Genomic DNA, 14,537 nt, shown 5'->3' on the forward strand with positions numbered 1-14,537 from the left:
TGTCAGGCCCAGTGGCCTTCATTAGCTTCTCTGGGGCTGGGCTCACAGATCTAATAACCACCGACAAACCTCATACTGCGTTTGGAGACTGATTCCAAGAGATTTCCCTCTGGTACAGAGCAGCTGAGAAGTCACACCCACGGTTTAGGGCCAGAGGCTGAAGAGGCCTGTGTTTGAAGCAGCACGGGCCCCATGAGAAGTCCTTGATCCCAGGGGATGCTGAATTAAACAGCTTCAGAAGGGAGCCAAACTTTGGGGAAATGCGTTGAACCTGAAGCTTTGGTGGGGGGGTGGTTTACCACTGATGAGCTAGTCTGCCTTTGAGCAACGGATAACCTTGGCCTTGGGCCCAGCCCTCTTTACGAGGAGAAGAAATCGATGGAAGGTGTGCTTTGTTCAGTAAATGGGGAGTGGTCTCGAAGGACTGAGTTGAGAAAAGGGTACCAGCTTGTTTGCCCTGTTTGTGTCGGGGCCTGGGTACTTCCCAGGCATGGAGGGCAGTTGCTCCTTTGCACAACTTTCAGAAGCTCCGTTTCCCCAGGGAATACGACAACCAAACAGCTTTCTCTTGGAGCCCATTAGCCAGGGGGTAGGTGATCTTCTTTCTAAAGGTCGACTATTTTATCCTATGAACACTGCTCCCCATCCCAATCACAGCACATATCTTTCTTCTACCTTTTGCAACAAAAAATTACTTTGCTCACATATGTAAGTTGAACCCTTACCTGTAGGGTCAAAGATGGGGTTCTCTTTTGGTGTGTTTTCCCAGGGTTTTGGCTCCTTGTTTAGGCTTCCCTCAAACAGATTTCTTGACTTGGGTGCCGTATTCTGCGGCATCTTGTCCTCCCCACCAACTAGAATAGAGAAGACCCCCACGGGCTGAGTTAAGTGAGGTTCGGTTTGAGGGGGAGAGATGAGTATGCCCCGGGGAAGGTGGCGGAGACCACGGGCTTGGGTCTAGGCGGGATTGTGAGGCCCAGGGTAGTCTGGGTTGGGGGCCAAGTGCTGGGGACAGAGTGCACTCACTGGTGAGGTAGCAGTCCAGGCTGATGGAGATATTGCTGAAAGCCACGGTGGCTCTGGATCCTGGTCCCCACCACGCAACAATCTGCAGCCAGAACCTGTAAGCGTGTCAAGAGGAGTGGCTGTGAGAAACTACACGGGTGGGTCATGTCTTGGATTCAACGTCCAGCACGAACCAAATGTGCCCTGATGACCCAGCTCGCAACTGGAGCTGCTATCAGCCTCATCTAATCTCAGGGAGGCGGCGAAGGGGGAGCAGTCGACATCTCCCTACTTCTCCAGCACAGGGCACTTCCCTTTCTGAGGGACTGCTCTGTAGGTAATGGAATTTGGAGCTTGGGGCCTGAGACCAGGACTCCCGGATACTCTGAGGAGACCTCTTGTGCGTTCTGGGTGTGCAGGGTGGGCAGAAGGGCTAGGCTTCATATCAGCTGGTGCTCACAGGGGGGGCTGAGGACATTATTAAACCATTGAGATGCTTCTGTGCCAACTGATAAAGCGCCTCTGTCCCCCATGTATCCTCTGCTTGTTGATTGCCTCAGGAAGCATGGCTCTGTCCCTGGAGCCCCCTGGATTTCTCCTTATCCAGCAACTGAAAGGTTAACTCCTCACACATAGAGGGGGATCTCGAGGAACCCATGTCTTGTTCAGTATCAGTTCTGACTGGGGTTGGTCTCTGCAGTGCCCGACTGATTGTTAAATATTAAATGATTTGAGTGTGATCCCTGGGAGTGTTTGTAAGCAACACAGAGTGGGCCATAAGTGTTAACAGTAAACCCATGAGATATGGTTTCCTTCCATCTCTCTCACAGCCTTGGAGGATCAGGTCCTGGGACTGTGGCCAGGGAAGGCTTTAGAGTGGAATAAATAGAAAATACCTTTGGTTCATTTGTTTCCTGGGAAGTCATCCTCCTGGAAGACTTCAGTTAGCTAGCCGTGTCCTGCTGTAAAGTGAGTTTCCTGAGAACTTAAAATCCCTCTCCCACCTTTCAGAAAGTCAATCCAGCATGACCCTGCAGAAGCATGCACAGTCTCTGGTGTGGATGTTAAAATATCAAGAGAGACAACCCATGCCCACCAATTGGTGACTGGATAAACCACATAGGCGGTGGCCATACAATGGGATGTTACTCCCCAATGTAAAAGAATGGGCATGATTATGGGCTATAAAATGGATAGACCTCAAAAACATTACGCTAAGTTAAAGAAGCCAGACAGTAATTAAAGACCTCATGACGCTATTCACCTACCTTTTTGCGTTTATATGAAACGTATAGAAGAGGCAAATCTATAGGGATTGAAAGCAGATTAGCGGTTGCCTGGGAATGGGAACAGGATTGACTGTAAACCAGCACAAGGGTTCTTTCTGGGGGGACGAGAACATTCTGCAACTGGATTGTGGTGTTCTTTGCACAACTCTGTACATTTGCTAAAAGTCATTGATGTGTACACTTAAAACGGGTGAATTGATGGTATGCAAATTATAGTTCAAAAATGCTGGTAAAACGAAAGGGGAGAGGGAACTCAGACAACAGAGTTGGCAGTGTGGGGTAGCAAGAGCAGAAAACAGAAGTGTTGGCAGGAGTGGGAGGCTGACGGCGTGCAGAAGGCGGGGCGAAGAGGGCAGAGCAGACACAGGAAACAGCCTTAGCAGAGGGAGGCAAGGCACAGAGGAAAGACACCTGAGGAGAAGGAATGTTTGCTTATGATTTGCAGTGAGGGCAGCAAAGCTTTATAGCCAGTGAGTGAACTGCCACAGAGGCCGGAAGCCCCCATCATGCCCGTGAGTGGATGACCTCTGATCCACACGTAGAAGGGTTAAACGCTGGGACCAGAGAAGAATTACTGCCTCTTGTGGGGGAAAGACTTGAAAACAAAATCAAACTTTTATCTAAATAGTGTGTTTGTGATCAATTTTTCTTAACCAAGCTACTCAGTAAATCCGTCTACGCCTTTACCTGTCTTATGAAATCTGGTCAATCACAAATCATCCTTCTTATTTGAAAGTCACAATTCGGGGGCCCAAACCTGGTTTGATTCTGAAGAGGAAATGCCTGAATCTGCTGTACTCACGCCAACCTCACTGGTGCCTTCAGGCCACATTCCCCATGATGGGGCCCACGTGCCTCCATTAGGATAGACCGGTAAAGAGGGCTGGTGGTTGGTTGGGCTTGGCAAGAAGAGTGCCCAGTGGAGAATCCCCAAATCCTGTTCTGGGCTGGATGACTGTGCATGAGGGGTCGAACCCACCCAATTTGTACAGCCAGCTGTTGGCACCTGGCACATGCCTCTGAGACGCATCTTTCATTATGACTTTGATGAGCACCCACTGAAAGGATTTTCGTTTCACGTACACCTCTCATGTATGTGTATTGGGTCCTACTTCAGACCTATAAGGGATTCTAAAAGAAATCAGACAAGATGCTGCATTCAAGTTGCTTGCTGACCAGTGGAGAGACAAAGGGTGTCTATGTCAGTGTAGAATCAGTTAGAAGGAGGTGGATACCCCATGAGAGGTGCAGGTAAGATGCTCTGAGAGCTCAGAGGAAGGAAGACTTCCACCAGGCTGCGGAGATGGGAGCACTTCACAGAGGAGGTGGTCTTCAGGTTGGTTCTGAAGGAAGGAAAGGACTCAAAGATGTGGACGTGGGGATGGAGAGCAGTGAGGAGAGGGTGTCTCCAGGAGAGGAGCTGGAGTGGGGGACGGGTCAGAGCAGGACAGGGCCCCTCCAGCTCCAGTGCGAGGGGTGTGGAAGGAGGTGAAGATGGTGAGAGGCCCATGTGTCTCACACACCTGCACTGGGTTTCTCCATAAGTCTTGGCGAGGTCAGAGGTGTGGTTTTCCTGGATCTCCACAGCGGACATGGTCTACAGATGAACTCCTAGCCGGAGCCTGTGTAACCCCCAGACACAGCCAGACCTGGGATTCTCAAGGGGCCAACAAGCGCCCTAATATTGCTGTCTCGTTCTCTTTACAGCAGTTGCCAGGGTTAGGGAGATACTGCCCCCAGGCAGCAAGAAAACAGGTACTTAGAGCTACTTGGAGAGGGTGACTAGAAAGAATCACGTTCCCTGGTGGAACATCAGGGAGGCAAATCTGCCCGACGCTCCTGCACGGCAGTGGGTAAGGGGCCCTCCGTCCACCTTTCCAACTCTCCGCTCAGGCTCATCATCTCCTAGACTGTCCTCCATAGGCCAAGGGGCCAGGCCAGGCACCGATTTCGGTGCTGAGCTGCGTCATGGGAATACTTTCCAGGAGGGCCTGGGGATCGTGAGCAAGTAAGTCACACCTGTGTGCCCGTTGAGCATGGGGGAGAGGGCCGAAACCCCTGTTTCCCCCCTAATTGATCTCTTCCCCTAAATGGATGTCTCCCCTTCCCTCTCTGCTCTCCCTGCCCCTCTCTTGCCTTCCTTCTCGTTACTGAGAGATTAGAGCTGCAAAGTTTTCAACCAGCCACTGGGCCTCTTAGCATGGATGGCATGATGCAAGCTGGTGCTGGAATGGTTTCTAAATAGAAGAGTTTCTAAAGTGCTCTGCAAGGCAATGGCAGTGGCAGCTGCTGTTTCAAAGAATTTGATTGACACTGGGAATTGCACATATTTTGAGTCAGGAACACTCCTAACAATCAGGGAAGACTCAGTCAGATGCCGAATCAGATGTAAACACGTGATGCTGCCTCTGTCCACCCAGGAGGCCACGCTGCCAACCCTCCCCCAAATGCTCCAGACTCCGGAGGCTGCAGGGAGGGGACAGGTGGGACAAAGGTGGGTCACGCTGGGAAGCGGGGGGTGGGGCAGGGGTGAAGCAGAGGCAGTTGGGGAGTGGGGTCTGGGGATGGTGGGGCAGGGAGGGAACAGAAGACCCAACCTAGGAGCTTCTTTTCTGCGGAAGCACTAGCCAAGAGACCAGGCGGTGATCAGGGCCACCCAGATCCAGCCTTCTCTACTTTGGATGGTACCTCGTAGAGTATCCTTGCCTGAACCTCAGGTGAAGAAGGTTTTGCTCATGGCTCTGCTTGCCCTCTCCTGGCTGGAGATGGGTGAGACTTCCTCAAGGCTCTCAGAGTCTTTCCGACCTAAGTGCAGACACCAAGTCACTCTCCAGAGTCAGCCACGGCTTCAGGTCTTGGGTCTTAGCACATACCAGGAGGACTGCTCTGGGACTGAGGGAAATTTCCAGCACATACCAGGAGGACTGCTCTGGGTCTGAGAGAAAACAAGGTCCACGCCACATTACTGCCACGATGGCAGGGGCCAGGGGGTTCTAACAAGTGCACAGGTTACTCTGCAGCCCCAAAGCCTCAGCTCTGTGTGGGGAAAGGAAGCAGAGCCTTAGGGCCGGCAGAGCCTCCCTCTCCCTCTCCGTGGGCAGCCTGGTCAGGGAGAAGGAAAAGCCAGTTCTCTGGGGCTTGTCCAGCTCCCTTACTGAGCTGTGTCACTTCAGAGCATGGCAGCTGAGACCCCTCCGTCTGGCCCTCAGCCGTGGGGGTTTCACTCCCTGCCCCTCCACAGTTCACACCTGCTCAGGTCTTTCTCTTTCTCCAAAGAAGACACTTTTGATTGCCTGGGTGGTTGTTGCTTTTTCCCTCTTTTCCAGGCAGTGAGGTTGGGAGCTTGTTGCTAACACAGACTTGGCTAGAGATCTTGGCTGGAGCCTGGCTTTGTATAAAGAACAGCCCCCCGACTCTGTCTCGTTTAGCTTTACAGAGAGGCCTGTTGAGAGCTGACCCAGGGGGGTTCTGCGAGCTGGCCGTTGGGGCAGAGGGCCGGGGTAGAGGGGCGGCCTTGGCATCAGGTGCCGCCCAGACCCACGGGGCAGATGTCTGCACGGGAGGTGCGGAGGCAGCTCACGTACAGCTCAGAAACGCACAATCTCGTTCAGGCAACAGACTGTTAATGGACAGTGGATACAATGCCTTACTTGCCACCTTGCCAGCCTTAGGGATTGACAAACCTCATTAAGTTCACTTAATGATTTTAAATAGCTGACAAAAAGGTGTGTGTCTGAATGTGGACTGAGGGACTAGGAAGGCTTTGGAGAGAGAGAAGAAAGAACGGCCGGGCTGGGTAACAGGCATTTAATGGATAGGCACCGCGGCTTGGATTCCTCTGTCGACCATTCAGCGGGCTTGGAAGGTGGGAGTGTTCCACATCCCTTTCTGCAGCTGGGGCTCTCTGGGCTCTGGCTGCTTAGGATAGGGCTGGCAGATACTGCTGAGGAAACACGCTTTCTCCAAGTTCTCACTGTGCAGTTGATTTGCTCCACAAAAGGCTTCTAAAATGGACTGTCGCAAAGCTCGGGTCGCTGTATGCATTTCTATTAGAATAATGTATGAGATGACAAAGCCCTGCTGCATCCATCCTATTATCTGTGTAATTGACTTCAGTTACCAGTGGAAGAAGAGGGGCTGATGGCCAGCCTTGGGCGCCAGGGACCAGCCTTGGCTGGGATCAATGAGGCCAGGGCCAGGCACGTGTGCCCTGATGCTAGGAGTCTTTGGCTCCGGCACGGTAGAGTAGGGGTGGGCTGGACATTCTAGGCCACACTCAGCAGTTGGGAGCCCCCCGCTTCCCCGGCAGTCCCACTCACACAGTAATTTACCATCTCCTGATGCGGTCTCCCCTCTGGGCATAATGACATCAAGAACAGAGAGGGGAAGTCAATACAGAGTGATTCCGGGGCTGCCAAGGGCCACAGAAATCTTTCACAGTGAATCTGGCTTCTGTGAGGGAGCGCTTTGGGGTGAAATAGGGGAGAAAATGAATCTTCAGTCCGGCTGAGCAAGCATGGAGAACTCTTCAACTTTCTCAGTCCCAGCCTTCCAGGCACTGGCTATCTCTGCTCATTCCAGAGGCTGACTCTTAAGGATCTGGTGCCCACATTTGCTCTAGCATGCCTCCTATCGGAAAGGCCCACCACAATGATGTTCTGCCAGACTGCAGAGTGGGGAGAAGTCCTTCTCTAGCAAGTTCCCATTTTGCTCTTTCATTCTCTCATTCTGTGTCCCATATATTGAGCTATCCCTGGGCCCCAGGCTTTCAGGGGAAAGGTGAAAGGGAAATCTTGCTTCGTGGAGCCCTGGCCCATCGGGAGGTATCTGTGCACAAAAATACCTGCCCCACAGGCTCGAGTGTGTCAAGTGCCCCAAGGGAGGAGAATTAATGCACTTTCCCCAGGGAGAGGTGGGGAGAGAGAGAGAGAGAGAGAGAGAGCGCATGAGAGCGAGCTTCTTGGGCTGGATGTCCCCTTCTGAGTTACTGAGGCTAGATTATCTCTGGGGGCACCAGCATAAGAAGAGAGCTGAAGAAGGAAGGGCAGGGACCTCCTGGGAACATCATCTGACTTGCCAGGTCACACAGGGAGACAGTAGCAGAGGGAAGATGGGAACTCGGGCCTCTTGCTTCCCAGGCCACTTTTTTCGCCATCCCTTGCAGAGCCATCCAAATTCTTTAATCTCGCTTAGCCTCTTAATGTCCTCCATACTACTGGTGAAGTACAACCAGCCCCTAAGAGCCAGAAAGCGCCTGTACCCACTCATCTCAGAAAGACTGGGACACCTGCTCCACCTTTCTCAGGACACACAGACATTTCCAACACTAGCCTTATCCTCTACCCACTGCTGCCGTGCTGGCCTGTGGCTTGGAGGGCTCAGATGGTGCCAGAGATGGCGGCCCTCCTCATGGAGAGGAGATCCAGGGAAAGGGTGGCTGCTGGTTCCCTTCTCCCTGACACAAATATCTTTATGAAGGTGAATTAGCAGCCTTCTCTGCGGGGTGGAAGCGGAGTCTCAAAAGGTAAAGTGGGGTGAAGAATGGGCTGTATACTTGGTGGGACCCTGGGCAAGTCACTGAAACTTGTCAGGTGCACCTATGGTTTTTTAAAATCTATGTAATATGAGTATTTTCATATTGGAAGCCCTTCTTCAGTACGGGAGATTCTAGTTTGTTGTTCCTGTTTTCTATTATTTTTTATTAGAAATCTGTACTTCCTCGGGCAGTATTATAAATTACGTATCTCCTCCTCCGCCTTCAAGCAAAGATTATTTGAGCAACTTCTATGAGTCAGGCACTGTGTCTGTAGCTGGGAGTATAGAGATGTCTAAGACATGGAACTTGACCTTGCGGAATATGGACAGACTTGTAATTCATATTATTCTCTGACCATGAGATTTCTAAAGTCCCTATTGGTTCTGCCCCCATAGAGCTAGAGTCTACACAACTTGAGAAAACATTGAATCTGGGCAGTGAGAGAAGTCAAGGAAGACTTTGAAGAACTGAATGCCTAGAAAAGAATGGTAGTGCTGTGGACAGGAGAATCACTCAGGTGTGAGGTGTGGGGTTGGTAGCCAGGTTGAAGGTGTGGGTGGGAAGTCAATCAGGCAGCTGGAAATCCAGCTGCTTTGCTTCAAATATCAGCAGCCCAGGTATCTCCTCAATTCCAGACTTTGTGCCTGGGAAGAGAAGGGGCTGAGAACACAGGGTTACATTTTCAGAGGCACTAAGAGTTAAGAAAAATGTATGCATCTGTTGACTTGTAAACTGAGCCGTGGATATTACCAAGAAAATCTCAAGCACATCTGAACGTCCTGTTATTCTAAAGGGCTTCACTTATTGCTGTTTTGAGCAACTACTTCTTAAACCAGCCTCACAGGCCGGATCTGTCTCACTGTTTTGCACTCTTGATTGTGGAAATGCAGCAATCAAAAGCAAAAACTTGTTCCAAACATCACAGTAAATCAATGTTAGAAATGGGATTTAAAGCTCAGAGTTGCTAATCTACTCCTTGCTCCAATGATCTGGGATGTTTTCTGAGAAAGAAACAAGGCCAGATCCTTCCAGAGTTATGAATGTTTGATTTGTATATGTCAATGCCTGGTTGCACACTGCATTGCTAAGATCCCAGCCACTCTCTCCCTCTTCTCAGAGGCCTGACCCAAGCCTGTCCCAGGCTGACGGTGCCATTTGGTAGGCAGCTCCTCCTCCAGCTCCCCTTCTCCATTTCTGAGCTCCACTCTGAGGCTCAGATAATTTCATGTTTGGTCCCTCACAAGAGCCTCCAACAGTACTCAATCTCAGTTTCCCATCCTCCATCCCATCGCTTTGCTCATGGCTCTCTATTCCCCACAGCCCAGAGTCCAAAATACTTCACCTAATATCCACAGCCACCCTCTCCAAGGAGATTGCTCAGGATTCTCTGACATAGCCTACTTAGCTATTCTTGAACGCACACAAAACATTCCTGTCTCGAAGCCTGTGCTTATCCTGATGGTCTTCTCTGGAATGCCCTTGTCCCTTTCCCATTTCCCTCAAGACCTAAATTTTCCTCAAGGCCCAGCTTATAATAAGCCCATTTTCTCCACGCAGGCTGCCCTGACACATGGGGGTCACTGCACCGTCTGAACACTGGCCACGCTCTGTCAGACCCAGCACAACGCTCTGTGTGTTGTTGTTTGCCTCTCAATGTGGATGCTCTGTGTCCCCCACAGCATGCAGGTCCTGTGACCCGGCAAGAAGCTGAGTCACACACCCCTTTCCATCCTCTGCGCTCGATGGGGGCTTAATATAGGTTCGCTAACAATGTGACAGCCAATGACACTTCCCCAGGCACTTGATTCCCTGTCTTGTCCACAAGACATCTGGATCTGACACTTTATGCCAGTGACTTCCAAATGTGGTCGACCCTCACAGTCACTTAGGAAACTTAAAAAAAAATTTATTCTTGGGCCCAGTATGTGATCTACTAAGTCAGAATCTCTGTGTATCTCTGTGTAATGCAGGGCCTAGGGCTCTGCATTAAAGCAAGTTTTCTAGGTGATCATAATGTTCAGCCACTTTTGTAAACCATTGTCCTATGCTGTCCTGCTAGTTTAAAGCCTTTTCAAAATACCTTTTCCTGTATATTTGTTTAATTTTTTGTTTGTTTTTAGAAAGGAAAAATTTAGTGAGAGAAATTCTCACTAAAAGTGAGAAAGTGAGGTTTCGCTCCATCATAAAATTTGGGGAATGAAACATTCATACCTTAGAATAGATCCTGGAATTGATTTCAGCCTTGAATTATGAAGGTTCTTGGAGAAGACTGATCAATGCTCAGAGTAGCTACATAAGGAATCAGTATTCTCAAGTGACACTCTAATAGATGCCAGAGATGGGGGCCGTATTCCTTGGCTTATCCCATCACACAACACGTATATATATATTTTTTTTCATCAAACCTATTTCCCTTTTTTCTGGGCACAGAGCTAGGCTACATTCCCCAGCATCTGTTGCAGTTAGTTATGGCTAGGTGACTGAGTTGTAGCCAATGGAAAGTGAGCTGAAGTGATGCCTCATAAAAATCTTCCTATGCAAGAATCCTCCAGTGCTCTTTCCTCATTGGTTGTCTGAAGGCAAAGGATTTCAAAACTGGAGAAAAGGGTGAAGCCACAGAGAGAAGGAGCCAGGATCTCTGAATGACCACATGGAAGGCTACTTGCCAATTGGCACATTCATTTTGGATTTCACATGAGTAAGAAATACATTTCTTTTTGTACAGCCTGAGGATTGGAGGTTTAATGTTACTCTGGGTAGTGTTACCACAACTACCATATCATGTAGCACAAGCCTAGTTACTCAAGTGTGTTCAACGCACCTGACGTGGTTGGGTTGACAACTAACCCACTCCTGGAGGTGGGGTGATGGGTAAAGTTAGCCCTTGGCTGGCTGCAGGTCTCTGAGCACAGCTTCTCTCACAGCTGCAGGACTAGGGACAGGCCTGGGGGAGGCAGAATGGGTCTTAAGGAGGGAGGTCTAGAGCGCTGGGACACTAGTTCCTGCCTCCCTCTGGGAAGGTAAGGACAGCAAGGCCAAGTTGCTGGTGAAAATCCTTGAGCTTGATGGGTTTCGTCAGTGCAATTCACCCTGCTTGGCCTAACATTGCGCTGGAGCCCGTCATTTATCTTCTCTCAGTTCAGCCCGATGTTAATAAGCATGTTGAGGTCCTCAGCCCCTGTGGCTTCAGGAAGGGACACATGTGCTGCCACAGCTGGCTAGGGGTGGGGAGCACCTTTTGTCTTCTCCACCGCCTGTGAGGAGGGCCCTGGAAGGGCTGGGTTTTCACTGTGGATATGGACTCAGGGCAGCCAGACTCACGTCGTTGAGAAGGGCAGCTGCCATTCTGGGCAAGCAGAGCCTTGAGATCTTCCCTGCCCTTCTGCCCCCACCTCTGGTTTTGGAGCCTGTGGGGCTGCTCCTGAGTGAGTCTCTATTGTTAGGAATGAACGAACAAATGCAGGCCCACACCGGGCAACAGTCATCGCTCTCTGTTTCCGTTGGCAACGGCTTATGTGGCAGAGGGAGAACCCCAACTGGCCACCAGAGAGAAGCCTGCTTGGAAGTGAGGAGCCCCAACAGCTGTGGCTTTATTGGGGCTCACACTGTTCTTGCTTTTGGTACCTCCCCATCCCTGGCCCTTACTGCCCTGTGATGCAACAGACTGGTTTTCCTGAAGGCCTCGCCTAATAGACAACATTCCTAGAGGGCTGGGCTGTATTGCTGTCTAGGTAAGCCCATCACCTGGCATTTTTACTGGGTAGGCAGTAAGTGTTGGCTGGATAAATAGATACATAATACCTGGATGATCTTGGCGGTTAGTACCATTTCACACCAGAGCATCTTCACAGGGTGCTCTCTGGTGAAGTGGAAGGAGATGGAAGCAGGAGCTCTAAGGAGGAGCCTCTAGTTTAACTGCCTGTAGGCCCTTGATTTAACCCCTTAGTTACTGAGAGGTGTGGGACAGAGCGGGCACCTCACGCTGTGAAGGAGTAAAGCCCTGGGGAAGGGAGGTACATGGCTTCTGTGGGTGCAGAGAGCATCTCAGGGGAGGTTCAGCAGCTGCTGTGGCAGTCGGAGCAGCCTGCCCATCAGAAGGGCAGTAGGCACTGGCTGAATGGGGTGGGGGGTGTTCCAGGGTGTGACATCCTCCCATAGGCATCTTCCTCCCTGGAGAAGGAGGGGTGGAGGCAAAGCAGTTACAAATGGAAATTTTTGGAGCAGGGGAGGCAGGCAGTGGTGAAGAAAGCATGCGGGGCCTGACCCTCTGCTGGTTTCTCATGGGGACGGTGTGGCCTGAGTTTTCTGTGTCAGTCCTTATGGAAGTGAACTTTATTCTCTATGAAAGGTGATTCGTTAAATGTATAAGCAAATGTATTTATTTTTTATGCTTTTGTTAGACATGGAACATTAATACATCTGCAAGTAAAAGATGCCTATTGGAATGTATGCTCTAGTTTTGGAGTAGGGATAGTCAAAGGCATACTAGAGTGGTGACTTGAAAAGGCATACGGGGAGGGGGCACAATGGCCTGGAAGGAAGAGGAGAGAATCTCCCTGGGCTGGTGATGCTGCCCTGCTGGGGGTGTGAGAGAAGGAAGGCAGGCAGGGTGGGGCTGGGCAGGGGGGAGGTCTCTAGCAGGAGCTGGTGGTGGGGAATTAAGACAATGGATCTCAGGGGGTGGACGAAGCAAAGGAAACTAACTCAAAATGAGTAAGAGGTGTGGCCTAAAAAAATCCCCAAACCAAAATATTTTGTTAATTGTAATGGCTACCATATACCAAGTTTTCAACTATATGCCAAGCACTGTGCTTTCATTTCTTCACACATGTACATAGGAGGCAGACTAGCCTCAGGATCAAGGGAAAATTATTTCACCTCTTTAGACCTCAGTTTCCTCTAATAAAAAAGGGATTAATTATAGTATCTACCCCCAAGGGACTGTTTTAAGGATGAAATAAATAATGTATTTTAAGTACTTGTGATAGTGACTGCCATGCAGTGAGGACTCAACAAATGCTAGCTGTAATCATTATCATTTATAACTTCCATGGCTCTATGAGGAAGCTGTGATTCAACTTACAAAAATAGGAATCAAACGCAACTCTTTCAGGGGCGTAACTAGACCTGCAAACTAAGGTTCATTGGAAATCTCTGGATCTCCACTTTGGACTTTCACTCACTGAGTAGAGTACTTCTCTACTCAGGTAAGAATAAGTAATGAAAATGTCCCTCTAATGCCCTTCTCAACACAGAAGATGCTACACAAAGAGAAAGCATTGTGTGTATAAAACAGGGATTCTGTGAATGAGAAACAAGAATGGACTAGGAGAAAAATCTTGACTCTGAGGAGTTTTTGGTCTAAGTACATGAAGCCATAACTCTCAGTCTAATTGATCCCATTTGAAAGATGCCTTTGTGAAACACACCACTTGTCATTAGGACCAAGGATGCAAAGGGAACAGAAATCTAAATATCTCCAGAGGGAACATTTTCTTCTTGTTAGACTGTGTGGCTAAAAGCCTCTATAGTGATAATCCTGGGGAATAGAGCCTACATATGTGTGATAAGTTATGTACGTTCTATTTGGCTGTACGATTGCAGTGATTTGTAGGGCATGGCTTGATTCATGGTGTTTCCAAATCCATCTCGTAATGAGCTGAACTTAGCATCTGCTTCTGCGCTGTAAGCATGTCAAAGCTTAGGATGGTGTGGGAGGATTATGCTTAATTTACTAGGATATATAATTATAAACAGGAAAACTAGGGTATGTCCCTGCAAGAGACTGACAATTAGAATAAAGGGAGAGAACTTGCGTTTTTCCATTTTGAGAAAAGGTAGAATTAATTCCAGCAGAAGGAGTGGCAGTTGAATGGCAGGGGGAGGGGGAAAAGCTGATGAAGTGGGGAGAGAATGGAGAAAACCAGTTATACGAGGGAGATGTAAAGTAATGAGATAACTTTTAAGCACACATCAAACCCGTATTTGAATCGGTGCTGTCTTTCAAAATTACCTTGAGAGACTACAATCCTGCAGCCTGTGGAACAAAAACCACATTCATAGAAAGATAGACAACATGAAAAGGCAGAGGGCTATGTACCAGAAGAAGGAACAAGATAAAACCCCAGAAAAACAACTAAATGAAGTGGAGATAGGCAACCTTCCAGAAAAAGAATTCAGAATAATGATAGCGAAGATGATCCAGGACCTCAGAAAAAGAATGGAGGCAAAGATCGAGAAGATGCAAGAAATGTTTAACAAAGACCTAGAAGAATTAAAGAACAAACAAACAGAGAGGAACAATACAATAACTGAAATGAAAAATACACTAGAAGGAATCAGTAGCAGAATAACTGAGGCAGAAGAATGGATAAGTGACCTGGAAGACAGAATGGTGGAATTCACTGCTGTGGAACAGAATGAAGAAAAAAGAATGAAAAGAAATGAAGACAGCCTAAGAGACCTCTGGGACAACATTAAACGTAACAACATTCGTATTATAGGGGTCCCAGAAGGAGAAGAGAAAGAGAAAGGACCCGAGAAAATATTTGAAGAGATTATAGTCAAAAACTTCCCTAACATGGGAAAGGAAATAGCCACCCAAGTCCAGGAAGCACAGAGAGTCCCATACAGGATAAATCCAAGGAGAAAAACACCGAGACACATAGTAATCAAATTGGCAAAAATTAAAGACAAAGAAAAATTAT

General features: G+C 48.9%; 1 protein-coding gene across 1 annotated transcript in view; it reads right to left on the reverse strand.

The window, feature by feature from the left end:
* ALK (ALK receptor tyrosine kinase) overlaps positions 1 to 14,537 on the reverse strand; it is a 730,695-nt gene that overhangs the window by 71,817 nt on the left and 644,341 nt on the right. The window contains exons 11-12 of the mRNA XM_068564150.1: positions 1,027 to 1,121; positions 726 to 854 (exon numbers count right to left, since the gene is read on the reverse strand). Of these exons, the coding sequence (XP_068420251.1) occupies positions 726 to 854; positions 1,027 to 1,121 (224 nt within the window). The remainder of the gene's footprint in view (positions 1 to 725; positions 855 to 1,026; positions 1,122 to 14,537) is intronic.

The sequence above is a fragment of the Eschrichtius robustus genome, chromosome 15 (assembly GCF_028021215.1).
Source record: "Eschrichtius robustus isolate mEscRob2 chromosome 15, mEscRob2.pri, whole genome shotgun sequence".
Taxonomy (NCBI): domain Eukaryota; kingdom Metazoa; phylum Chordata; class Mammalia; order Artiodactyla; family Eschrichtiidae; genus Eschrichtius; species Eschrichtius robustus.